Source organism: Alexandromys fortis, unplaced genomic scaffold (assembly GCF_014885135.2).
Source record: "Alexandromys fortis isolate MF-2015 unplaced genomic scaffold, M_Fortis_MF-2015_v1.1 scaffold_22, whole genome shotgun sequence".
Lineage (NCBI taxonomy): Eukaryota > Metazoa > Chordata > Mammalia > Rodentia > Cricetidae > Alexandromys > Alexandromys fortis.
This window is the reverse complement of record NW_026067900.1, coordinates 12952614-12969470: the sequence shown is the minus strand read 5'-3', so window position 1 is coordinate 12969470 and position 16857 is coordinate 12952614. Positions and strand designations below refer to the sequence as shown.

Here is a 16857-nt window from a genome sequence, read left to right as displayed (position 1 = left end):
TTTGGGAGCAACTCAAAGATACCAAGAACACCAACCCTTGTTATTCTTGGGTTATAGTAAATAATTTATTTTAGGTTAGTTACAAGCAAGTTTTAATAAGCAGTTTCAAATGTCACTGGAATTAGTATCATTAATTTGATACGTACTTGGCATATAACTTGGATCTTACAGATACTTTTCAGGTTTTTTTTTCCCTCCAGTTTTCAGGTACCATTTTCTGACGTCATTATTATATTTATTTTGGCTTTGCTTGTTGGCTTTGAATTCTTGTTTCTTAAGTACATGCTCCGAGGTCCAGAGAGATTAGGATATTTTCCTCAATCAATATAATTCTTTTGGCCACTTTTCTTTGAGAATATAATTCATATAATTCTCAAATGTATTTTTCTTTTTATTCTACTGCTATAAGTATAATAGGAAGAAACAAAGAATGTGAAAAGTTTTGAAATTCTATTCTTTTGTGGGTTTGTATGACCCAAGTTTATTTCTCAGCCATGTGGGGCCTCAAACCAGGGCTTTGCACATGCTAGGCAAGCGATTAGTCACAGTGCTGCACACCAGCTGTAACATGAGAGTTTTACTTTATTATTTTGCATATTTTATTTTATAAAATAAAATATTTATTTTAATAAATATTAAAAAGTCATTTTAATAACTGTAAAGGTATTAACTGTTTAGGGACTATTTTTTCCTTCTTTAAACACTATTTTTTATATATCCATTTTTATTTTCCTTATGCTCACACCAAAATGTGTTCTTTTTATGTGTTTTAGGGAGGACCTGGTGCGAAAGGTCCCAGAGGTGAAAGGGGCCTCAACGGAGCAGTTGTAAGTACATTTTAATATTCCAAATATTCATCAGTTAGTTGAAGTGTGCTTGTTTAAGTTTCTGTGAAGGAGGTATTTGACCTCAGTTTAGTGTGCCCCAAGGTATATCACTATTCTTGGTTTCAGAAATAGTGAGCAATTATTAAAGATTAAATCTAATGAAATTTAAACTTTGAGCTCTTGGGAATCTATGAATGCACTCTGTATTATATAATGCTTTTCACTTTAAAAAAGTCTACTTTTAATAGGACTTTTATTGAAATCTAAGTGTTCTTGTGAATTCACCACATTCTGTTTTTTAAATATGTAGTAAAGGGAATGAAAGAATGACATCAACACAGTTTTCTACAAGTATGTATTTCCAAAATGTTTATGAAGACTAAGTGGTGATGCTTTCAGGCTATGAAGAAACATCTAAATGTTCCTACTGGAGGCTATTACATCACCACCCTCCCCTCCATCCCCCCTCTCTTTTCCTCATATATTTTAGGGGCCTCCAGGTCCCCGTGGAGATACAGGTCCCCCAGGCCCTCAGGGTCCTCCAGGCCCCCAGGGACCCAATGGACTCTCCATTCCAGGAGAACAGGTAGGCATAAAGGCTTCCTGTAGTAAATGAAACTTATTTTAGATATGTAAGTGGAATATGCAATAAATAACTGCAGAAAAATTTGTTCTACTTATTTGATCTCTCAAAAACTTCCTAAAATTAATGCACATATCACTTTTGTTAGATATATAATCATGTAAATATATAATAACATTGTATAATGTAAAGTAGGAAGTACAGATGGCATTTACTGGAGAAAGTGAGTGATTAATGATAATAATAATAATAATAATAATAATAATAATAATAACTGGTTTATTCATCTCCCCTAAAACAGACCTATGTGCTTGTCTCTGAACCTTTACACTGGAATAATAAATTGATGAAAGTCCATAAGTGACTCACTTCTTCCTTTAAACTTAATCTCCATAATCTCTGAGAACCATCTTCTCGCTGCCCACTCTAGGGTCGCCAGGGAATGAAAGGTGACGCAGGAGAGCCAGGGCTTCCCGGCCGGACTGTGAGTTCTCATGGGCTGTTTGAAAAGCTGTCTTTGAGTGTTGCGAATGTGTGTGTGTGTGTGTGTGTGTGTGTGTGTGTGTGTGAGAGAGAGAGAGAGAGAGAGAGAGAGAGAGACAGAGACAGAGACAGAGACACAGAGACAGAGACAGAGACACAGAGAGAGACAGACAGACACAGAGAAAGACTGTAGAGTTTGGTGGGTGAGGTGGAAATGGGAGGATCTGGAGGGAGAGAAAAACATGATCAGAATATATTATATGAAAAAGGAATTTTAATTACAAAAGGTGAAAAAGTGAAGTAGTGAAGCGTAAGGCTGAACCTGCACGTCTCACTCTGTTCTTAGAGCTTAAGGTACAGTGTTTAATTCAGATTCTGCCTTGCTGACTGATGTCTGTATGCCTGGTGCTGTGTTTGGCTATGATCTTCTGTTTCTTTTCAGAGCCCCCCCAACTGTGTATTTCCCTTCCTTCCTTCTTTCCTTCCTTCCTTCCTTCCTTCCTTCCTTCCTTCCTTCCTTCCTTCCTTCCTTCCTTCTTTCCTTCCTTCCTTCCTTTCTTCTTCTTATTTTTTTTAACATTTTTGAAGGATGTTAATCATCACTTTCTACACACGCAGTATTTCACTGTGCACTAATTGCTTGCTCCCCTTTGTGCAGGGAACCCCAGGATTACCTGGCCCACCAGGACCAATGGGACCGCCAGGAGACAGAGTAAGTTTTGGGCCACAAATCTGCATTAACTACAGAATCCCCAAGTCGTGTTTGCACTGTTGTAGATGTGGAATTCACATATCTTGTGGAAGGCTTCAAACTGGTATCGGTATCCAACATCAGAATCACCATGAGTTCCCTTAAACAAATTGATGGGACTTTGGGGGAAGTATTTGACATTTTAATTTTGAGAATTTTTAAGTTGTATTAGATTCAGAGCCCAGTAAATCATTTTTAACTGATTAGGAAAACATTAAAGAAACTTAGGAATTGTTTTAGTTTCTGAAATAAAAATCTTTATCATGAGATAGATTTTATATAAGTTGGAGAGTAGCCTTAGATTTCATAGCATTGTTTTTGAAGTCCTGAGGAACTCTACACCTTCAGAAGACAAGTGTCCCTTCTGAGATTGATGCCGGTGCAGAGAGCTGGTATTCAGTAGGGACTTTATTTGCAGCAGCATTCAAATTTGCTCTTGACTCAAGGTAATAACAAGGTAGGAAAGCCATTACGTTCTGGGATAGGCTAATTGGTAACCTTGTGAACATGACATTTATGCCTCACTCACCAATGCTATGAGAACATGTGTTTCAAGAAGAGACCAAAATTGCTTTAGTAAGAGGAATTTAGAGATGTTAAATTCCTCAAAGCCCACAAATCGTGCAACTTTTCATCATTTTATGGTTTCAACAACAGCGTGAAGGCTGTCTGCACTCTATCAGTCAGGCTAAACTGCTACTATCAGCCTCTCTGGAAGGGTTAGTGCTATACCCGCTGTCAGTAAGCACGTGATCTGATAACCTTAATATCTGTGAGTACTTGTTGGTGAGGATGTATCACTCTGGGAGCAATGGTTCACCAAGACATCTTAGAATAGCGGGCGGTGCTCTCCAGAGTGCTGTTTCTAGAAAGACTGAGGGAACCTGTGCTTTTTGTCTCTGAAAATATAATCCGGGTCCAACATTGTGGTGAGTCTATTCTGGTCTGGGATGAAAATGAAGAAAGATTTCAAGAACTCGTTCCCCCCTTCGTCCACAGCTCCGTCTCCCTACGTATTTCTCAGTACTGCCTCTGAGGCTAAAGACAGGTGCACAGAGGGAGCAGGCCACAAACAACTTCAGACATCCAGAGAGACTGGGTAGGGGGATCTTGGCCAACAAAATAAGAAAAGAACAGGCTTAGAGACAGAAGCAGGGAAGTGAAGCCAAGGATTAAGGCTCTGCAGGAATAGCAGGGCCTGTGACAACGGGGAAACAGCAGAAGAACCCCAGGCACTTGTATCTGGTATACATATTTATGTAAAATGATTGCTAGGCTCTTCAGCACTGTCACATGGCTGAACATAACAGCTTCAGGCCTGCAACAAGAAGTGAAACTAGAAGTTGAAGCATGGTGGTCTGCAGGTGACTCAAGATAGCCCCTTTAAGGACTATCAGACTAAATCCCCTCTCCTCAATTTAGATATGTTCCTTCGAAGTCCCAAGCACGACTAGATTGTTGGAAACATCATACTCACTAAAGAATGAGAAAGAGCATACTAGGTAGCAGTTGGCTATGTTTATATGGAATAAATGTCGTTCCGACCATCTCAGCAAAGCTACTGGAACATTCTTGTTTCTTAAGTGGCCCTTAGAAGTAATGTTGGTTTTGTATCAGATAGACTCAGAATCTGGTTTGTGTTAAGCTGGCCTTGCTCCTTCAGAGAGCAGCCTGAAAGTTTATCCCTTTGAGTTTCTGAAAATATATGTTTTCTGGGTGTGGAGTATTTCAAAAATTCCCTTAAATAAAACCCTTTAAGTTTCTGCTCTTGTGAAGTCCGTAGACTAAGAAATATGGATGCTGAATAACTACGGACAAAATAATTATTCTTTCATGCTCGATTTTTCAAAGCCAGACTGGCCCAGAACTCGCAGCCACCCTTCTGTCTCAGCTTCCTAAATGCTGGAATTACAGGCATGGAGCCACCATGCCTGGTCCTGATCATTCTTACTCTCTGCAGAGAATGGGAGAAAAATCATTTCTGACGGAGGAATGCGGCAAACATAAACAGAAGGCTGACTCAGAAGTCCTCGGCTGGGGTTCAGAGATCTGGTCTTGGGAATGAAAGCAGACTAGGTAGCAGGGTGACTCACTCCGGGCAGAGGTCATTTGGCACCGCACAGAGAGAAGGAGCTCATCAGCTGGGACACGGGAGCCAAAGGGCAGCCCCGCGGGGAGGTGCACCCTGCCCTCTCCTTGATGCTCACGCTGCCGACACTGCTTGGCTCTGTGGAAGAAGGGAGAGAGTTTAATGCTCGTTGTGAGAAAACTTCCTTTCCTCTTAGGGTGTAGGGCAGTTAATACAGTTTTTCCCTCTCAGAGAGCAGCTGCTTAGTGGACAGAGTCAATCTCTCTTCGCCTTTCTTTACAGTCTTATAGAAGTAAAAGCCAGAATCTTCCTTATTTGACAAAGATTAGTTTGGCATTTAAAATGGTTTTGTGTGTTACTCCACAAATTAACGAGCATAGGAACTAATTGCTCTGTAACAGTGTAATGTAAGTTGAAATGAGTTGTTTTGAAATGGTCTTCGTGTTGAAAGCTTATCTACCAAACACCAAACTGTACTCAGTCCTTCGTATTTCCCATTCACTCTTAACGGTCTAGTCAGCTTCCTTTCACTTGTTCATTCTCTTCCTAATCTGTAATTGTGATTTCATTCTTACCTAGGGGTTCACTGGAAAGGATGGTGCCATGGGACCGAGAGGCCCGCCCGGGCCACCGGTAAGAGCCGAGCGGGTTACATGGTCTTCACCTGGCCCCCACTCTTCTTTCCCTTTGTTCTAATTTTGCTAGTGAGAAAACATGGTTTGAGTTACCCTCTGCCTGTGCTCTGGAGTATATTGTTACATGAGCTATTTGGCTTTGTTTTTTTTTTTAATAAATCAAAATGTGTTAGAGAAAGCAGATATGTCAAAATACAGATGCTTAATTAAGTTATGTTTTAGAAAAATCTCAGACTGACTTGGCTACTAGCTGGCTAGTCTCGTGATTTTCCTCCGTGTTGAGTGGTTATGTTCAGGACCTCAATGGTTACCTCGTGATTCTGAAGCTTGTGACATTTAAATGTTAAGGACATTATTAATGAGTAACCATCAGTCATTCTGGAGAAGTAGGTTTTATCTACAACTTAAAGGGTCTTCTTATTATTTATGGAGAAGACACTGAAGATAAGAGATTCTGAAGCTTCTTAGAGGAGCACTGCCCATAGGTGAGGTCACAGTGGGATGGAGACTGTGGCTGTGCCCCTGTCTGTGTGGCAGGATTTGGAGATTCTGGAACATATGTTTAAGTGATTTTATTATTTATCTTTAATACATATGTTTTCAGGTTTAAATATTAAATCTAAGTGTTTACTGTAGAGTTCAATTTTTTTGCATAAATTGACAGAGAACTATTTAAAAAATCTTATGATTCTATTTAATGGAAACGGTAGGCTTTAGAACAAGATGTATTAGATATTATATTATAAATAGCCCAGTAGATATATGGCGGAAATGCCTGAAAGTTGACTTAAAAGCACCAGGGAGGAATTCTTGTGGTTTCTCTGGGTTGAAGAGCGCTGATAGGCTAGAGAGACTTGGAGCCTGGGGAATGTCCCTGAGGAAGAAGTGATTTCTAGACTCCTCTGCAGACATCAGAAGTGCCGCCAAACCATGATAAACCCAGCCACCTTTTAAATCCCACTCTAGCCAAAGTTTCCATTCCTGTCTTTTGGAGCTTTTATTCTTATTTTTTTGTTTCAGAAATAAGCTAAAAATTCAGGAGTTTCCTTCTGTAGATATGCACTGTAGCAAATTACTGGGGTTGTAGTCCAACAAAGATTGTGAAGCTGGTTATTCGTGTGCATGCATTTTTTCATTGGATTTAAGATACAGTGCAGACCGAAATGCCAAGACTTACTCCCCCCCCCCCATGTTACCTCAAAATGTGGTTGTCCTTTTCCTTACCGTGTAATGATAGTCTGCTTCTTTTACAAGTTTTTAAACCTGGCTGCAGTTATTTAGTTACTGTGACTAGGATTTTTCCTCACCCTAACATTGCCTTTCTTGGTCTGTGATTGTAGGGAACCCCTGGTTCTCCAGGAGCTACAGGGCCAAGTGGAAAACCAGGGAAACCTGGAGACCATGGCAGACCAGTAAGTAGATGCTTTGCATGTTTACTGACTTCTGTTCTCTTGTGGATACAGATAATGAGAACTCCAAGGCTTGGGCATATTTAGGTTATCTCAGTCATAAATGTGTTTGGAGCCTTGCTGAAACAAGGATAAACCCATGGATTTGACTTGGGAATAGTTCTAAAGATATTTTTCCCCCTCCTGGGTTGCTATAATTTCCTGGGATGAAAATTGTGGTCATCGGGTTTCTTTAAAAGGAGGAAGGGAGTATGAGCCAAGACACATATTTCTGCACTGCATAAACACTCAGAGCTTCAGAGCTGGGTCAGCAAAATCATTCTTTTTATTTATAAGTGGTATGCCGTTTAAGGCATAAAGCTGCATGATTGGAGTGCAGGGCGCCTACTTCCTTAGTTTGTGAATGTTAACCCTTTGGCGGACAACACTGCTTAGCTGCACCATTTGTTTCTTGCTCCGTAGCTGAGGATGCTGAAGTATCAGACCAGTGTTAAAAGTGTCTACTGGGACTTAAGGAGATGGCTTGGTGGGTAAAAATGCCAGCTATGCAAACATGAGGGTCTAAGTTTGAATCTCCTGAACATTTCTAAAGAACTGGACATGTATGAGTATTTGTTATCCCAGTGTTCCTACAGAGAGACAGGAGGAAGAAATGGGAGAATCCCTGGAAGGGCTCAGGCTAGGGATCTGGCACCCACAGTGGAAAAACAGCAAAGAGACTTTGTCTCAAATAATATGGAAGTTGAGGATGAACACCCAAGGCTGTCCTCAGATCTCCACATGTATGCCATGGCATGGCACACATGCACTGACATATGTATATTCAAGTGCCCTCACCACACATGTGCGTGTGCAAACAAAATTATGTGCTAGACTGAGGGGGTAGCTCAGTGGTGTAGTGCTTGTCTACCATGTGCAAGGCCGTGGCTTCAACACTTAGCACAAACAAATAAATAAGAAGCTAAACTTGAGTTGCTTATTTTACTTTTTCTAATGTGGTCCTTCCTCAGTTTATATCTGATTTAGCTCTCTCTCACTCTTATGTTTAGTGAGAAATAAGAATTGCAATATCATTATACCTATCATGTGCTTTCAAATTAGTACCTTCCTATTGAATTTGGAGTTTCTAAAATTTCCACAAGTATTTGCAATAACCATTAGACTTCATACACTTCATGCTTAGTTTTGCATTAGCACGAGGCAAGGGTATTGCTAATCTAGCAAGCAGAGGCTCAAAAATTTCTATTGCTTTTACTGGAGATGGATTTTCCAGTAACAGGTAGTAAGTTAAGAATGCTTCTACAAGATCATGGACGAGGGGACGGGGAAAATATTCCCATGAACTCCTAACGATATGATTGTCTAAACAGGACTGAATAATGGCAACACTAGTTGTCATGCCAACATGTATGGGGGGGGATACCACAAGGCCTCACCCCTAGATGAAGAACTGAAGGCAGTTAATGGCCACTGGGAGAAGGAAACTTAGTTTCCTTCAGACGTGAGACCCAGATAGGTTACCAACCCCAAATGGTCAACCCTAAACATATGCACACAGGAGAAATACTAAATTCCCTTAGTAGGGTGTCTGTGTGTCAGTATGTGTGTGCAAAACAGTAAGAATTGGGGGGGGGACACAAGAAGACTTAGTGGGGAGCTGGAAGGGTAGTTGTGACATACATATGGTACTTGTGAATCTATTTCTCGAAAAATTTAAATAGTCATTTTGGAGTAGGAATAAAATAAAAAAGTAAGTCAGAAGCTTTTCAAAAGAGCAAGAAATGAAAAAAAATAACTGCAGTTTGCACAAAATTCCATATTCATTATTAATATTTCCACCAAAACATAATACTCTTGGCAATAAGAAAGCCAAGCACAAGTTTTTCTTAGAATAATTCTTTAATTCGGTATGTATTTATTTGGAGCTCATGTGAAGTGCTTTTTCTTTAAAAATACCATTCTTGCATCTGTATCGAGAATAGGCTATTAGGAACAAAAGCAGGAAGTAGGGAGGTCAGTTAAGAGGATATTGGAATAGTTACACTAGGCCCTGATTTGAACTACAATGGTTTTCATAGACACGGTCCAAGTTGGTTTGGCTGGAACAGTATTCCAACATCGGATTTGTTAACGACTTGGATGTTCCTTCTGTAATGGCAGCTGGCAGTTTGAAAAGATGCTACCGAAAGATAGGAAGTTCCTGCCCTTTCCTGGACAGGGAGGGGCTTCTGATTGAGAGGGATAAAGATTATGTGGTTGTTTGCATGTGAGACAATTAAGAAAGAAAAACACTTTTTTTTCCCCTATTCAATTCACAAAGATTAGCTGGAGGAAGAATTAGCTAGATTAATTAGATTTCGTTGGCTTAAATTAGATGATGGGCTCTGGCCTCTCTCTTGTCATTTCTGTCTATGTATCACTTGAGACCAGTGGCTCTCAGTCTTCCTAGTGCTGCTGTGAGCCTTTAATACAGTTCCTCACGCTGTGGTGGCCCCCAATCATAAAATTAGTTTCGTTGCTACTTCACAACTATAATTTTGCTACTGTTATGATTGTAATGTAAATATCTGGGCTGGCTGACATTTTTTGGTGACCCCCCTGAAAGGGTCATTTGACTCCCCAAGGAGTCATGACCCACAGGTTGAGAACTGCTCTTTTAGCCCCTATCTTCCTGTTTCTAAAGTGTGACATTCCTGTGTTTTAGGGCCAATCTGGGTTAAAAGGAGAAAAAGGTGACAGGGTATGTATTTCTTAAAATTTGACTTAATTTTGTTTCAAGAGTTAAATGTTGACATCCAAAATTATAGAAATAATATTTTATTTTTTTTAAATTTAATTACCCAGGGAGACATTGCTTCCCAGAACATGATGAGAGCAGTTGCAAGACAAGTCTGCGAACAACTAATAAGTGGTAATTTATTGTTTACCATCTGAGTCTGTGAACAGCTAGTGAGTGGTGATTCACTGTTAACCATCGGAGTCTGTGAACGACTTATAAGTAGTAATTCATTGCTTACCATTTGAATGACTTTTAAAGTAATTCTAGGAAACCTACGGAACTTGAGTCATGAAGTTGATCAGAGAAATTCCCAATTCAGACAGTGCCTTGCCTGAAGATGGAGTGTGGGCTAGACTTGAACTCAGGGCTCTCTCTCTGAAAATGGAGAGCAGGCCAGTCTTGAACTCAGGGCTCTTTCTCTGAAGATGGAGTGTAGGCAACCTTGAACTCAGAGCTCTCTCTCTCTCTCTCTCGGAAGATGGAGTACAGGCCAACTCAGGGCTCTCTCTCTGAAGTTTAGTTAGTGTTTCTTACTGCATGATCCTAAGGAACACATCCCCTCAAATTGTTTAATTTGCTTGTTAGAAACGAGAGTTCCTAGACTATGTTCTACACCCAGTGAATTACTGTGCTTGGAAATGAGGCCCAGAAATAATATATTTTTCAGTGTACGCTTACAAAAGTTCTCATTTGTGCTAAAATCTGGGTGTCATTGCCTTAGGTATCTAGAAAAATGACACACTGTCCTTATTTCAAAAGGGCTCACTTTTGAGTGACATCATTCAGCACTCTGGAAGTAGTAATTCATTGCTTACCATTTGTATTTCAGAGCCACCCCACACTTTGATAATTCTTATATTTACAACAATGCTTATGGCTTGAGTTGAGCATTTTGGGGAAATGACCTTCTATCAAAGGTCATTTTGTACTGGGTGGCTGATGTATCTCTTTGTTGTTGTTGTTGTTGTTGTTTCTACTAATTAGAACACTTCCTAGAGAGAAGGAAGGAAGAAGGTAGATATCTTTAGATGCTAAGAGGAAGCAACTTCCCAGTCTCGCACTTCCCTTCCTGGGTTTCTTTCTAACAAGTCTTTCTATTTTACAGGCCAGATGAGCAGATTCAATCAGATGCTGAATCAGATTCCAAATGATTACCACTCAAATCGCAACCAGCCTGGCCCACCAGGGCCCCCAGGGCCCCCTGGTGATGCTGGAGCCAGAGGAGAACCAGGGCCTGGGGGGCGACCAGGATTCCCTGGCACACCGGGGATGCAGGGACCCCCTGGTGAACGAGGTGGGTCTTTATGACTTTACCCAGAGATAAGGGAAGAGCTTGCATGTGCTAGAATTGGGGCAGGTTGAAAGTATTGGGAGGGCAGAATTTGGCGAGCCACTTTGGTGCTATTTGGACAGTCCAGACGAGCTGCCTGGGGGTCACCTTTGCCTGTGGTAATCTGCAGTTCACAGGAGTGTATCCTGGTGATAGGGGTGTGAGAAAATAGACACCACTTTCAGGGGATCTCAGTAGAGACGTTTCTATCCATTGAGCTTTCTGTGGCATTCGTGGGAAGCAGGGTCTTGGCACGTGGAATCAGGCCTCACATTTGACCGAGTGTTGTGACTGTGGCAAGAACTGAGAAGCCACCCAGGACATCTGAGCAGCCCAATGGTCTTAGGTCCAAATTTTTTCTATTCCTTCATTCAAGGCCTGGCACTGGTTCTAGGATATTTGTTTGACTTTAATTTCATGGTAGATAAATGAAATTGAAAGGGAGGGGGAGGTAAGAAAAACGGGATCTTTCGGCTTCCAGATGTTTCAGGTCAGTGAATGCCAGTTTAAGAGTTATGTAACCCTGCTATCTGATGGTGTGAATGCTGTGCACACACAGCTCCTAAAGTCTACCTGACGGGCCTTCTCTAAGACCTTTGTTTTTAATTACTATTTGACAATATATTAGGCATATTTGTATCCTTCAAATAATTCCCCTCTGACTTTCAGCCAGATTTGTTTCTTGGCCATGAACCTGGAATTACACAAATGTCTAGAGAGAATTTGGCTTCAGGAGTGAACTTCTGGGAAAAATTAGGTTCTGTTTTCACTAAGGAAATGAGTTACTTGAATTATTATTATTTACGATGAAAAATCATGTTTCCAGATAAAAATTTCCCATGCTTTTCTTCTCTCTCTCTCTCTCTCTCTCTCTCTCTCTCTCTCTCTCTCTCTTTCTCTTTCTCTCTCTGTAGGTTTGCCTGGAGAGAAAGGTGAAAGGGGTATCGGGTCTCCAGGATCCCGCGGGCCGCCTGGACCGCCAGGTAGGTTTGTTAAGACATCAGATTGGAAAAGTCTATAAAGCGTGAGAGGCAACTTCATAGCATCAGTTTTACACCAATATGGCGGGCTCTGAGTGCACAGTCCAGTTGGGTTGTTCTCTTTGTTAAAGAGCATACTCCATTGGGTTTGCTCACAGCTTTGGTATATGAAGGTGGGATGGTCGCTGACTTAAAGAAGGAAGGATTACTTTCATTTGGTAGGGACTTTCTGTGTGGTGTTTTGTGTTGTTGTTGCTTTTGTTTGCTTTATACCCTCTAAATGCTATTTTTTCTAGTATGCTTCAATATGGAGTTATTAGAGTGAGAAAAATGAAAGACTTGACACAAACTTTCCTTTACAGTATTTCCCCAGCGTGCTCCAAGGAAGCAGTAGCTGTCCAGTTGACTTACGCATTGTTTTCACTAGGTTGAAAAGAAATTTTATTCTTATTTAAAGATTAAAAAAATCCTCTTTCTTTCTGTCTAAATATCCGTATCTGTCTGTCTGCTTGTCTGTCTAGTTATCTTTCTGTCTGTCGGTCTAAATGTCTATTTACCATCTACTTATTTGTGTGTGCGCACAGGTGTTTATTCCATGATGACATGTGCTTGCCAGAGGACAACTTGGAGAGGGTGGTTCTCTTCTTCCGCCATAGAAGTCCTGGGAATTGAACTCTGGTTTTTAGGCTTGGTAGCAAGTACTTTTACTCACCAAAGCCATCTTGCTGCCCCATATTTTTCTTCTCTTTATGTGGTTGCTGGATCTTTGCACCCAGGGTCAACCTTATGATTAAGTCTTTATATTTACAATATTTACATTAATCATGACTAAGTGCCACTTTATCCAGAAAGAACGTTACTTGTGTCATATAAACTGGAGGTGTGGACCCGATACTCACCTTCCTGCCTGATGCAACCATTCCAGGCATCCTTGTCCCCATATGAATAGGAGCAAACAAGAGAATTCACAAATAATTTTAGCTTGTCTTACTTCTTGCCACATCAGTTTTCCTTAAATTAAATTGCTACAGAGGTGGATTGCTGGCATTAATTCATCACAAGGAAGTTCTTTGGTTCTTATAAGAATTTCTTATTGAATTGCTTTCTTATGCTCTGGTGAATGGCAGTGTAACCTCAAGTTAGGGGAGATGTCCCTTGAGTATTGGAGCCTGCCTCAGGTGGTTTTTGACAAGAGGGGAAATGTATTTGTTTTAACTTCACACTAGGTCCACAAGGAGAATCCAGAACGGGTCCACCAGGGTCTACAGGCTCAAGAGGCCCTCCTGGTCCCCCTGGCCGTCCCGGAAACTCAGGTATCCGAGGACCCCCAGGTCCTCCTGGGTATTGTGATTCATCGCAGTGTGCCAGCATCCCATACAATGGGCAAGGCTATCCAGGTATGTGGTTGCCAACCTAAGGATCGCAATTCCTCACAAGTAAGGAGCCCTAGGATGGAAGGAAGGTAGAGTTAAGGATTTTCTGGAGATGCCAAAGCTTTTTGCAGTTTTGTGTTTTAGATGTTGCTGCCCTCTAAAGCACAACATCTTTCACTATTAGGATTTAAATAACCTTTTCCTTTGCTGCATTTCTGGATTTACCAAACTACATCATAAACCTCTCTGCAACTCTCCTGGGAGTTAAATGAATGCTACCAATTCATGAGTTTTTTTTATTTCCTAAAAGAATAGAGAGATAAACAAAAAAGAAATACAGTTATAGAATGCTGAAAATATATAGTGAAAGTATTTTTGGAATCTCATTTACATGTGATAGCACAAGAAATATATCTGAAATAATTCACTGTCTCGTACCAGCCGTGGAATTGATGCTTATCAAATCTGGAGCTTAAAAGGGTTGTTAATGAAATTCTAGTGTTCCCTACTTGTAGACAGCAGAAGTCTCTGTCCTGACACTGGGGATGTGAGGTTTGGGAAGCATGCTGGTCTGGATAGAAGACTGGCATGTTGTGGTCAATGGCGACTTTTTATCAGTGCATCCTCATGCATCTTGCAAGTTTAAAAATGATACTGCTGTTTGATATGGTTTGCTACTAGCAAATAGTGCATGAGTAGTTGAATACCTAAATATCTATATATCTATATATTTATGTGCATAATTTTATATTATCAAAAGTAATAAATCCAAGTGCATAGTCCTATGTAACTCATTCGTGAGAATAAAATTTAATTCTTTGTAAAACAAATTTAAATTATTACTGCCTTATGGCATATGTGAACTGAAAATATATGGATATATATATATACTTTAACATTTACATAGATGGATGTGTATATATATATTTTGCATAGTAATTCAACTTTTAAAAACTATCATCTCTGACCTGTTTCAGGTTCCGGCTAACAAATTTTCTAAGTCTCCAGTGCTGCTTACAGTTTGAATACATGAAAACCCTGTTTCTGAGATGTTTGCGCACGTGCTTATTAGAAAATGAGTCTGTATGGAAATCTCACCGCAGATATGGTTAACGACCCGGGTCGGCATCATACAGGAGGGTGGAGACTCGATACTAACCCGAATGTTACAAAAGCAGTGGTGTCAGCCCGATGCTTCTCAGCAGTAACGTAGAAAACCATCTTTTAGAAAGTTCAGACACAGCCGCGAGGACCCTTGGCTGTGACGAAGGTGCCTAATAAGCTACTAACCAGCAGAGATACGCCATGTTACGAACGACGATTAACCTGGTTGAAGAGAAATGTCCTATGTAAATAATAAACTAATTGAGGCTTGTACATGATCTGGATGGGATCCTACCCACTAAAATTCTGTAACAACCCAACAGTCTGCTTCTGCACCCAAGCCTGCTGGCTGCTTGCTCTCTGCAATAACAGCGAATGGATCTGCTCCCGTCTTGCTTGTTAGCGGTGTGTCTGAGTTCAGCGCATGCGTGAGTTCAGGGCCTGTGTCTTCTCAGTATTCCGTGTGCATACTCCCATTTGGTTTTTTTAAGCACAGGTTTTCAAACCAATGTCTAAAATCACCGTTCCTTCCTGTTTGGATGTGGTCCCAGGTGTTTCTCACCCGTTGACTGTAACTCTGTCTGTGTGAGACCCGGTGACAGTTCCGTCTGACCCGAGTTCAGTTTTTAGGCGCCCATTCGCTTCATGTCCTCAGCTCTCCAAGTTGTTCTTTGACGTGAGGACTTTGAAGTTACGAACAGTTATTTAGGGATTTGTCAGAAATTCTACCTACGTACTGTGTTTACAATTCTTTGGCCCATAATTTCTGACCCTTGCCAGGGTTTGTCCATTGATTGTATTTACTGCTGGATCTTTGAAGGTGTGCCCCCTCCCCATTTGATTACCAAATTCTCTCTGCGCATGTGCACATGGAAAGAATTGGACCACTGTAACGCATTTATTTATGGTTGTGAGATTAAGACTGGAGGGCCGTCACCTCAGGTGATGACTTAACTTTTACTATGCGTATGTACATTCCAAGTCATGCCATAACTGTAATGTTGAATCGGACAGAGCCTTATGTGCCCGAGGGTGGGGCCTACCTGCCTGATCGTGAGCCCTTCATCGTGCCTGTGGAGCCGGAGAGGACAGCAGAATATGAGGAGGACTACGGTGCAGACGAGCCTGAACGGGAGCACCCTGACCACAGGCGTTGGCGGCGCGCCCTGCGCCCAGGCCCTGGGCAGTGAACCCGAGACCACGGGTTCATCGAGGTGGGAGGTGTTGGGATTCTCATTCACAGGTCAGGCAGGGCAGCGTACGTCTTTTCTGTGATGTTTTCTTCGCGTTGCTTCATCCACCAGTGCTCTTTTCTGACTGTAGGGAACCTTGTTTCTCCAGGCAGCCTAGTCTGCGACAGTCTGTAGACATTTATAAGCCTTTGCCGTTCAAATGCTCACAACAACACACGCTGTTCACAGAAGCTGCGAGGAGAGAACACGCCCAGGGTGGGCGGTGGCAGCCAAACTTCCAGGTTGAAGCAGCAAGCCCTGGAAACCAGAGCAGCTATATATTTGGAAAGAGCCTTTGTCTTTCTCAGTACTAATCTGCAATTCAATCACATCCCATTTCTAGTCATTCCTTTCCTTAAACCAAAATGGAGGGAAACACCAACTCACTGCCATGTTTCTCCTTTTCCCCCTTCCTCCCGTCCCGCTTTAGGGCACAGACTCTTAGTCTCTTAACAACCACAGACCTTCCGCCACGAAGCTGAAGCTAGTGTATCAACTGGATACTGTTTCCTATTGCCGTAGACCTCCTTGTTTTGACACACTAACATTTACGCCAAATCGCAGATTATTCTGCAGAAACGGAATTGCATGTTTGTGTTGTATATTTAGAATGAACTTTTTGCAGAACTTGTTTCTTAGTTATCAAAGCAGTTGGAAATTGTCTTCAAGACTATGAACATAGAATTGCTGCTTTTTATATTTTAACTGCAGATTGTGAATTTCACTGCCTTATATTATTTATTTCTGAAACAAAAGAGGCATTTTTCAATAAAACTACTGAAAATTTGATATGGCATGTTCTTTTTCTTCGAAGAGCCTTTTGGAATGCTTGAGTGGTTGTTACAACAAACAAATTAATATCCTTGGATACGGTTACAAATCTTACTAATACTGTTAAATTATGCTAAATAACTTTAGATTTTTTTTTTAATGCTATGGTGAAGTCATTGAAGAGAGTGGTGAGAGCCTTAAGAAATCCGGCAGATTCCAAAGGTTTTATTAGGAATGTAGAGGATGTGTGGGCTGGTGGAAAAATAATGAGGTATCCTAGGAGACCCCAAGCAACCAAATAATCTACAACCCACATGATTTTGTGTGCATTTAATTACTTTCCTATACTTTGCCCAATAGCAAATTTAATTGCAAAGAGGAAAATTCCTTAATGGAAAAATTTATTTTAAGTAAACTTTTCTTTTCCACTTAAAAATGCAATAAGAGCATCTTAAACATAAAAAAATGATGCAAATGTCTGTTTGAAAGAAACCAACATCAACTGAAAAGC

At 40.9% G+C, this 16857-nt stretch overlaps 1 protein-coding gene across 3 annotated transcripts in view; it reads left to right on the top strand.

Annotated features, from left to right (window-relative positions):
• Positions 1–16364, top strand: part of Col12a1 (collagen type XII alpha 1 chain) — a 107610-nt gene extending 91246 nt beyond the window's left edge. For 2 of the 3 annotated variants that reach the window (XM_050126312.1, XM_050126328.1), the window contains 12 exons: positions 774–827; positions 1318–1413; positions 1841–1894; positions 2552–2605; positions 5313–5366; positions 6709–6780; positions 9482–9517; positions 9622–9688; positions 10662–10850; positions 11801–11869; positions 13093–13263; positions 15358–16364. In XM_050126312.1, coding sequence (XP_049982269.1) covers positions 774–827; positions 1318–1413; positions 1841–1894; positions 2552–2605; positions 5313–5366; positions 6709–6780; positions 9482–9517; positions 9622–9688; positions 10662–10850; positions 11801–11869; positions 13093–13263; positions 15358–15533 — 1092 coding nt within the window. In that variant the 3' untranslated portion in view covers positions 15534–16364. Of the gene's footprint in view, positions 1–773; positions 828–1317; positions 1414–1840; positions 1895–2551; positions 2606–5312; positions 5367–6708; positions 6781–9481; positions 9518–9621; positions 9689–10661; positions 10851–11800; positions 11870–13092; positions 13264–14216 lie in introns of all 3 variants that reach the window. The other variant, XM_050126319.1, reaches the window with a different exon arrangement.
• The last annotated feature ends 493 nt before the right edge of the window (positions 16365–16857 follow it).